This window comes from Castanea sativa, chromosome 9 (genome assembly GCF_040712315.1).
Source record: "Castanea sativa cultivar Marrone di Chiusa Pesio chromosome 9, ASM4071231v1".
Taxonomy (NCBI): Eukaryota; Viridiplantae; Streptophyta; class Magnoliopsida; order Fagales; family Fagaceae; genus Castanea; species Castanea sativa.
In genome coordinates, this window is record NC_134021.1 from 21,523,043 (window position 1) to 21,532,732 (window position 9,690).

A 9,690-nucleotide genomic window follows, 5' to 3' on the forward strand; every position below is an offset into this window, starting at 1 on the left:
AAGGATCCGTAAGCTTATTTACGGTCCAATAATTATTAGGCGATGCGAATCACCAACATCCACATTCCACGGCACATCCCAATCAGCTGAAAACGCTGACGTAACATCTGTTCTTCCTTATTGGGTCCCACACATTCTTCGGGATTCACAAATACAGCAAAAGAAAGTCATCATGTGGGTCCCTCCCAAATAGCCACACACTCTAGCCCTATCATAGCTCTGCCTCGCTTTTCAAACCGTCTGATTAGAAAAATAATAAATAATAAAAAGTAACGCTCGTTTTACTCACTCACTCGCTCACTCAGAGAGAGAGAGAGAGAGAGAAAGAGAGAGACTCACAGTGCTCCATGATTTTTTGTGTCTGTAAAAATAAATAGCCCTGCTCTGCTGTGCTGGGTCTTTCTTTATTTTCAGCTTTGGAGGAACAAAACTCATATACATGTGTGTGTGTATAGTGTATACATAAACATAGGAAGAAAAAAAGATATGATTTTTCCTATAGAAATAGCATTCATTGGTTTCTGTAGTGCTTATAATTCTTTTCTTTCCTTATAGTCTACGTTGGTTTGAGATATATTCTTTTCGTTGTTGTGTTGTGTTTTTGTTTTTTGACCGTGGTGTCGTTACGTTTCGGATCTTTATTGGGATCGACGAGTTTCGGTGTTTCCTGCATTTGGCTTCTGCATTGTTGAGGTACGTACTCCGATTTGTGAAAGAACTTTTCTTTTTTTTTTCTTTTTTTGTTTTTGGATCCGTTTGGTTACTGAGAAAGCAGATGAAAATGAGAGAAAAAAATGGAATCTTGGATTCTTGAAAAGGCCAAATTTGTTTTCGGGATTGTGGGTGTGTTTTAGTTTTAGCCTAAGGTTTGGCGTTTTGCTTGAGGTATTTCTTTGTTTTTTTTTTTTTTTAAGAAGTTGCGGAAATGTAGGACTTTGTTGCTTTTGCTTTTGCTACTTTTTTTTTTTTTTTTTTTTCATTTATTTTCCTCAGCTTTCTCAGCTATCAAACGGAGCTAGAATTTGTTTATTTATTTATCTGATAAGTGCTTAAGTTGATATGTATATGGTATTTTGATGTGATGCTCTGTTTGGATCTGTTTCTTTCTTTCTTTGACTTGAGAGAGAAAGCGAAGCACATGCCTTTAATCAAAGATAATATTGAAATGTGTGAACTTTGTAGCATTGCTGCAACTGGAGAATTCATTTTTGCAACAAAGGAAATAATTTTATTTGTCTGATAAGAAAATAAGAAAAAAAATAAAAATAAAAATAAAATAAAATAAGCAGAGAGGATTGGATAAGAATCAGAGGCTTTTGTCTTTTCCAAGTTGATTTTCATTTTTATTTTTATTTTTTTGACCAACCAAAAGAAAAAACAAAAATTATGAGAGAAGTATTTTTTATGCTGTAAAATGGAACAAACACAGTTTAGTTTAGTCTCATTATTATCGATGCAGTCTTTGACCAAGTGCTATTAGAGAGCTCAAGTAATGCTTAAAATCACTCTAGTACCACCAAGAAAAGAGACTAGGGAATTTGGTAGGTGCCAGTCTTTCTGATAGGTGTGTTTGTTGTTAAATTATTTTACACTTATTAAGAAACTTACCTAAAACTAATTATATCTAATGTGGATATTGGGTCATGATGATACAAGGAAGAAAAGGAAATGTGTGAGGATAAATTCCAGACCATGTTGAAGATTAGGTTACACAGTTGGAGAGAAAAAGGAAATGTTTGTTAAGCTAACTTTAAGTGTCAAGAATTTATGCATTGGTGCACCAATGGGGCCACTCAAAATGTTAACCAATAATGCTAGCAGTCACATTCAATCTTTGTCTTACTGCCCTCAAGTGTAACATCTCAGTTTCCTCATGCCATACTTATTGAGTTTCTAGACAAGATTTTTTCATTGATCCAAATATTGTTGATTTAGTTGGTAAAGAATTGCCACATGATCACATTTCCCCCGCATGATTTTTTAATGTGTTATCTGAAAATTTTAGCAATCATCTAAATATATTGAAGATGAGGTTCTATCTGAGTAGTGATGTTTGTTTTAATTCAGAATTCAGGGTAGTTATTCAGTTCAGGTGATCCTATCCTGTACTGCTTCTGTTTTCTTCTGCGGTGGCTTCTGATTCTTGAGAGTTTAATTGATTGTGATGTAGAAATGTTTTCCCCTTTAAGAAGATCAATTTTTTTCTCCAGTATTGTGATAAGGAAAGGGTCTATACCTGCATGACTTTCATCTGTGTTGGATTTCTTGTTTTAAAAGCTTAAAATGCTTTGGCATCTTGATAACACTCTCTCTCTCTCTCTCTCTCTCTCAAGTTTGGTTACAGTCATTTAATATGATTCTTATGCTCAGCATCAACACTCTCCTATGTGACCAATATCTTCTTCCACACACTCTGCTGGCAGCAAATATGAGCCATTGAAGCTTGACAATATTTGATATCATGACATCCTATATATATCCAAATAATGAGTTCCTAAGACCTGCTGGAGAAACAGGAGTCAGTTCAGAGCTCAAAAAGAATTCAAAACAGCAGAACAAATCCAAGATTGTGAAGCAGAGGGTCCTATCACCCCAAGCAAGTCAAAATCCAAAGTATGAAGACAAGTTAAAAATGCCTGCTGGTTTACCATACAGTGATTGGCATCGTGAACAAAGACGTTATATGGATGAAAAAATCTCAGTCCAAGCCAAGTCTTCAGGGAATCATAAGAGGCAGTCTGTCAAGGCAAATACTAGTAAAGAAGATGAGCTTGTCAAACACATGTCAAATTTGCCCGGTTATCTCCAGCGTGCACAGAAAGAAGAAAACCTCCAAGAGAAAGCTTTGAATTTTGGGGTCCTAGATTGGGCACAACTAGAAAAATGGAAACATAAGCAAAAGCGAGTCCCAGACAGAAGCAGTAATAATGCATCATGCAGTAGCTGTGATATATCATCAAAAGCAACCAGTGGATCATCTACCTTCTCTAGTACGGTCCAAAGCAAGGCATTTGCTGAGCAACGCTCTCTGCCTCATTCTACTCTCAACTCAGCTCATAAGCTTGGCCATCCTCAAGGTGCCAAACCATCTGTCCGGAATGTCATACAATTCCAAGATTTTGAGATTGCTTCCAAAAGTAACAGGGATGAGCAGAAAAAGGTACCCTGGACACAGAAGTCTTCTGGTGGAAAATTTTCAGATATAATACTTGATAAGGGGAAGAGGAGAGATTCAGAGCATAAGATTACTTCAAAAATGGGAAATTTGACATTGAATTCAGGAACTAATGAGATCTCACTCAATCAGAATCACAAAGCGAGTGCTGGGATTGATGAAGCTAAGAAGAGCAGAGAGGAGTTGCGAGAATTAAGAATTAGGAGAAAAGATAGAGATCAAAAGTTAATCTCAGAAACTGGAGCTGGGCATTCAAATGGGGGGAGCTATGGGGTCTCACTTGGTTCAAAGGAGAAGCTAAGTACTGGCAATGGTGAAAGGAGGAAGAGGGTAGTAGAGGAGTTGAAACAAACAGATATAGATCTCACCAATCGATGTTCCCCTGGTGAGCATAACAACATTGTTCTCCTTCGACCAAACGAATTACTCCAGAATGAATTTTCAGAAGTATTCCGACTTTCACAACCTGAAAAATTATCCAAGGAGAAGTCATCTGAGGCACAGGGGAGTCATTTTTCAGATAGCTTTTCTCGTGAGGAGTTTCACCGTGCAGAACTCTGTTCTGAAATTCCACACTCATGTCCACTGCCTTCTAGAGTTGAGACTAATGCCATGTCAGACATTATGCCACATAGCCTGATCAATGCTCGGGCTAAGGAGCTTTCATCCATTGCATATCACACATCCCAATGCTCAGATAAGACATCCACTCTGCTATCTAAAGGTGTCAATGCAGAAAAGTTTGAGTTAGATCTTCTTAAGCTTACAAATTTAGATGTTGATACTTCAAAAACATTGGATGAAGAAATCACTGAGCTGGCAGCTGGAAGAGGTAGAAATCCATCACCCAATCGCCGGTTTAGCTTCAGCTTAAGTCGTGTGGGAAGAAGTTTCAGTTTCAAGGAGGGTTCATCTGTACCACAGTTGAGCTCCTCATATGTTAGTGTCAAGTCTGGTCCGGTGAGATCTGAAACTTCTGCTTATTCGGATACTTTAAACAGAGAGAAGTCAAATGGTCACAAAAGAGTTAAGTCCAGCCCTTTAAGAAGGTTACTAGACCCGATACTGAAATATAAGGCATCCAATTCATTCCATTCTGATGAAACCATTCTTCCTTCAAAAGAAAGTTTGGATTCCTTTTGCTCTAGGCCAACAAGTGGCAGTGACACACTCCAGAATGAGAAGCATGAGGCATCAACTACTCAAGCCTTTTTGCAACTTACAGTCAAGAATGGGCTCCCTTTGTTTAGCTTTGCAGTCAAGAATGACAAAATGATCCTTGCAGCCACAATGAAAAATTTAACATCATCTGGGAAGGATGATTCAGGCCGGTATTATACATTTTACTTTGTTAATGAAATTAAGAAGAAAAGTGGTGGCTGGATAAGTCAAGGAAGTAAAAGGCCTAGTCGTGGATGTGTCTATAATGTCGTCGGTCAGATGAAGGTTTCCAGCTCTTCCAACAACCAGTTCTTGGTGAGAGAATCTGTCTTGTCATGTGTTGAGCTAAGACAGGCAGATCAAGAACCACTGAAACTCATGTCAAACAAGGAGCTTGCAGCCGTTGTTGTCAAGATCCCTAATAAAAACATAAGCCATGATGGAATGGAGAGTGATAAAGATTTTATGGAGAAGCTCTGCATAAAATGTTTGCCAGAAGACAGGTGCTCTTGCAACTACAAAGAAAATGAAGACTCTGATAGTATTGTAGTCATACTTCCAAGTGGTGCTCATGGCTCACCTAGCAAAGGAGAGCCTTCGCCATTGATGGATCGATGGAAATCTGGAGGATCATGTGACTGTGGAGGTTGGGATGTTGGCTGCAAACTGCGTGTTCTCTCCAACCAGAACCAAAGCACTAAAATTCCCAAGATCTCCAAAGATTGCCTTATCCCAGACCATATTGAACTTATTCTCCAGGTACTACCATTATCCTTCAGCCTCTGTTTTTGTCCCCACTTGTTTATACTGATATGCCAATTACATCTACATAATGTACTTGCATTCAGGGAGGATCTCAGCAGGCCAGTCCCTTCTTCAGCATGTCAGAATTGAAGGATGGATTATACTCAATTGAATTCAACTCATCAATCTCTCTGTTGCAATCATTCTTCATTTGTGTCTCAGTGTTAAGCTGTAAGAGACCATTCAATCTCTTGGACATGTCTGAAGCAAAAGTTTTCAAGGAACCTATTTTGAATGAAAATGATGGAAGCCAAGGAAGAGCTTCTGCAAAATATGCTCCAAATCCACCCTCCTCCCCTGTTGGTAGGGTCTAGTTTCACGCATGGAAGCTGTTATTTAGCTGTCAAAAACCTTCAACTACATTGCAACTTGAGAGAGAGACTAGAAGTACTGTACTCTAAAGAAGAGGATAGAACTCTTGAAATTTGCCAAATACCGGAGATAATGCCATACTTTTTTAGGCATACTCAGTTCTGTGTAAATGCTCCTTTTTTTTTTTTTTTTGTTAATACGTTGAGGTGAGAAATTGAACCCTCCAACAAATGGTCATTGTAAGGAAAATCTTTTGCCTACAATATAAAGAATGAAGATATCTGCTTTAGAATTAGGTCTAAATCAAACTGATTATGCATTTAAGCAGAATTTGATAATATATGGATCCTTCCTGAAGGTGGAAAGTCCCTTCTGCAGATTCTAAGTTTTGGGTTCTTTCAAGTTTCAACAAGGGGCTGTGATCCGACTTATCATTTTGGCCAAAAAATAAATGGTGTGAAGCTGTGTGGTGAGGGAAGAATAAGAATTTCTTTATTATCTTTCAGACAAACTGAATTTTGAAGAAGTCATTACATGATTAGGGCCCATTTGGACGAAGGGGGAGTAGAGCCCTCCCCCTTCATCCAAACTGACCATAAAGTGCGAGTGGCCTGGCTTTTATGCCAATAACGTGGACATTTTCTGGGTAGAAATACACTGGACATGCCCATTACCCAAGCATTAGAGTAAATAGCTGGAATGCATAAATGCTTCTGAAGGAAACCTAAAAGTATTAGAACTTCCCATGGGCGGTCTCTTTTAGCAGGTGAATGGCATCTAAACTCAATAAAATCAATGTCTTTCGTTTTCTTTTTCTAAAAATATTGATATCATGTCATGGCCGTGAAAGGAGAGATTTTGTGCTGAAGTACCATTGATTATACAATCTAGCTTACAATTCATTGCGGATAAAATTAGTATGCAATTGATTGTCGAGATCAATGTCAAGTTAGAAATTTAGTGAGACACTTTAGAATCTAAAAGCTTTCGATCAAGTAAGACTAAAATAAACTACATGGAATATAAATTTGGTAAAACAAGAAACAAAGATGAAGAGGCTATGAGACTTGATAGTCAAGAGATACCAAATAGTGAGAGCTTTCAATAACTTGTATCAATAATTGAATCATAAAATAAGGGTACATATGTAGTTTATTTTGTGCATAAAGTGGAGAAGCACATATGTAGTACTATGTGATCACAGAATACCTATTAAGTTAAATGAAAAATTCTATAAGACCACTATAAGACCATCTATTCTCAATAATACTGAATGTTGGGCTATTAAGAAACAACATATTCATAAAATGCAAGTAGTTCAAATAAGAATGTTAAGTGGAAATATACAGAGAGATAGGATTCTAAATGAGGACATTTGTTCAAAGATATGGGTGGCCTCTATTAATGAAAAGATGAGTAAGAGTTGCTTGAGATATTTTTGTCATGTTTATAAGAGAGCAAATAATGCACCATTGACAGAGATTAAGCTTTTTTTAATTATTATTATTCAAGTTGAGGGAGCAAAGAAAGGTGGAAATAGATCAACAATAACATTAATAAGAACTCTAAAAAATAACATGTCAATGAAAGAGGTAATAGAGAATATAACTTTGGATAAAATAGAATGGCGACAAAGGAAAATATATATATAGCCGACTCTACCTTGACTCTTAACTTATTTGGGACTAAAGCTTTATTGTTGTGTTGTAATTAATTGTCAAGAGTGAAGGGACCAAGCTTCTCAACCCCCAGAGAGGCAAGGTAGGAGAGCGCACAATTGGAAATACAAGCAAAACTGCAAAATGCAATGAAAGAGAATTTATTATATATCATGAATTATATTAATTGATCTCATAAATCAATAGGTGAGGCATGGTGAATACAGATAAACCATTGACCATCAATCCTCTCAAATACATTTGTTGCAAACTGTACCCCCCATTTGCTACCTTCGGTTTTAACAAACTCCCTGCACGTAACATACCCCACATCCCCTTTAACATGAACCCTAAGATCTTTCAGCTGAATCTCTAGCGGGAAATCATAGTCCGCCCACACAAACTCCCAGCTTTCCATTACATCATCATAACCAGATATCCCACTAGCACCAGGGTGCACAATACAGACCTCATCCCCCTTAGCCCAAAGAGCTTGCATGGTAGCTAAATCCCCAGTCCTAAATGAGTCATAAAATCGAGCATTTGCAAGCAAAACTGAAGCCTTGCTATCCTCATGGAGATTTCTAAGGCTATCCCTAATTTTTGCTGCTTCAACATAGTTTTCTTCTGAAATGGCAATCTGTAGGTCCCGCTCTAAGGTCTGCTCATCCATTATAATGCTTTCACTACTTAAGGGGTCCTTCGAGTCCTCACTTGTTACTTGACATGGTCTCAATGTGGGCAAAATGGAAACTTGTTGAAAGAGTTCTGCACTAATTACACAGAATTAGAGGTGCTTAAAACTTAGGCATGATAATAGAAAATTGGAATATAATTAGACAGAAAAACCATGTCCCATAGATGGTCAATGGACATAGAATTGTGATTACACCTGATGGTGTAACAATTAATTATAAGTATAAGCTGAAAGGGGAGAAAATAAAATAGTGGCAAAGCCTAGGACTCACTGGATCTTCCAGTTTGCAAGCTGAAGTGACAATGATCAGGCGAAAAATGGATTTTACATCCTCTTCCAAAGCGTTTAGCTGGAATAAAATCATATTGCTTCAAGGAAGGTGTTGAAAGACGGTGTAGTGGTGCAAAACTATTGACAAATGAACATGGCAAGCTACAAACTGCCCTGATATTAGAAACATTTCCCTATAAAAGTAAAGGTTAAGATAGATAAATATAACTTAAATAAACTCATAAAAGACCCATGAACAGCATAAACTCAGAGACAGAAGCTTTGGAATCAAATTGTCTTACAAATCTTTCTTCAAATGTTCAAATGAATAAAATGTGATTCATTTCATTAATGATTAGTTCATCATTTTTTTCCCTTGATAAATTCCAGTGGTTACAATGAGGGAGGGGGAATTTGAACCCTGCACTTCTCGATTGGAAACACCAGGAGGTGCCAATTATCTAATTCCAATATCAAATAAAGCTAAGCATTGATTTGCAGTATAATAAGTACAACGAAAAGTAAATTTATCTCAATAACCATTCAACTTTCACCACTACTATTCATCACTTTCAACCTCAACTAAGGTAGTACTTGACAAGTCATCAAAAATGACTTTGTTTTTAAAATAATTCAACAAGTTTAAGCATTTTCTACCTCGTCTCCTTTCTTTTTATTTCTTCTTCTAATTCGTCTGTCTCATATTTTCTAAAACCCAGATAACAAATTAAGATTCCCAAAAGCTACTGCAACAAATATTGAAAAATCAAAAAGTGGGGTTTTCATAGACCGAAGCTCTAAACCCAAAAATTCTAAGATATGCTATAGTTTTTACCTTAAACCTAAACCTTTTTTGTATTTGGGTTTAATACCCAGATAAGCATACCTTCAGAAAGACACTAAATTTAGCTTCTTATTGTTTCTAACTTCAACAGGTGTCCTCAGATGAGCTCAACGAGAACAGAAACCTTTTTTGTATTTGGGTTTAAAACCCAGACAAGCATTCCTTTAGAAAACACTAAATTTAGCTTCTTACAGTTTCTAACTTCAATTTATCACTATCAGCACCTAAAAATGCACTATTCAAAAGCAAAGTAAAGGATTGATGGGGGAGAAGCAGAACTCACATTGTAGCAGAAGCTAGATCCATGAAGCGTCATCGTTAATTACAATGAGGGGGCCAAGAATTAGGGCTAGGGTTTTGACCTGTCAATGACTTTGAGGCTCTCCAAACTCTAATGAAATGGAATAGGATCACATTTTCACATTATTGAGTTCAAACTTCAAAGGGTATTTTTTTTTTTGGTCAGAGACTGAATGTAAGATCAGGTAGCCAAGAAAGAAGTGAGAAATGGCTGGGCTCAATAGTTGAAAGAAACTAAAATGGGCTATGTTAGATTAATGGATCTAATGGGCTTGTACAACCAATTCTAACCTAGATCCATTAAAATGGGCTATGTTACAAAAATCATAATTTTGATTAAATGGCCATTCAAGTGAAATGATGAAATCGGTTTTATATATTTAAAATTCAATCAATACAATAATATCTCATTGATGGTTCAGATAAATTTCATGAGTTGGCAAATTCATGCTAATTGAATAGAAAATAA

The 9,690-nt window shown here is 36.8% G+C and overlaps 2 protein-coding genes across 4 annotated transcripts; one reads left to right on the forward strand and one right to left on the reverse strand.

The window, feature by feature from the left end:
* Positions 1-312: 312 nt before the first annotated feature.
* LOC142610979 (uncharacterized) lies at positions 313-5,755 on the forward strand. 3 transcript variants are annotated; one of them, XM_075782971.1, is made up of 3 exons: positions 313-693; positions 2,371-5,095; positions 5,185-5,755. In XM_075782971.1, the coding sequence occupies exons 2-3, from the start codon at positions 2,462-2,464 to the stop codon at positions 5,452-5,454; spliced, it is 2,904 nt and encodes a 967-aa protein (XP_075639086.1). In that variant the 5' UTR covers positions 313-693; positions 2,371-2,461; the 3' UTR covers positions 5,455-5,755. The 3 variants fall into 3 exon arrangements, with proteins under 3 accessions (XP_075639086.1, XP_075639088.1, XP_075639087.1); XM_075782973.1 differs by having other exon boundaries at positions 327-693; positions 2,424-5,095; XM_075782972.1 differs by having other exon boundaries at positions 371-693; positions 2,334-5,095.
* A 1,502-nt stretch (positions 5,756-7,257) lies between these two features.
* LOC142609699 (uncharacterized) lies at positions 7,258-9,397 on the reverse strand. The gene is made up of 3 exons (XM_075781360.1): positions 9,205-9,397; positions 8,079-8,271; positions 7,258-7,878 (listed from the first exon to the last, which is right to left on the reverse strand). The coding sequence occupies exons 1-3, from the start codon at positions 9,235-9,237 to the stop codon at positions 7,304-7,306; spliced, it is 801 nt and encodes a 266-aa protein (XP_075637475.1). The 5' UTR covers positions 9,238-9,397; the 3' UTR covers positions 7,258-7,303.
* Between the last annotated feature and the right edge of the window lie 293 nt (positions 9,398-9,690).

Coding starts and splice junctions, on each gene's coding strand:
- LOC142610979 (XM_075782971.1), top strand. CDS start 2,462: ATGACATCCTATATATATCCAAATAATGAGTTCCTAAGACCTGCTGGA. Junction 5,096..5,184: donor ATATTGAACTTATTCTCCAG/GTACTACCATTA, acceptor ACTTGCATTCAG/GGAGGATCTCAGCAGGCCAG.
- LOC142609699 (XM_075781360.1), bottom strand. CDS start 9,237: ATGACGCTTCATGGATCTAGCTTCTGCTACAAT. Junction 8,272..9,204: donor GATCTAGCTTCTGCTACAAT/GTGAGTTCTGCT, acceptor TTACTTTTATAG/GGAAATGTTTCTAATATCAG. Junction 7,879..8,078: donor CTTGCAAACTGGAAGATCCA/GTGAGTCCTAGG, acceptor TAATTAGTGCAG/AACTCTTTCAACAAGTTTCC.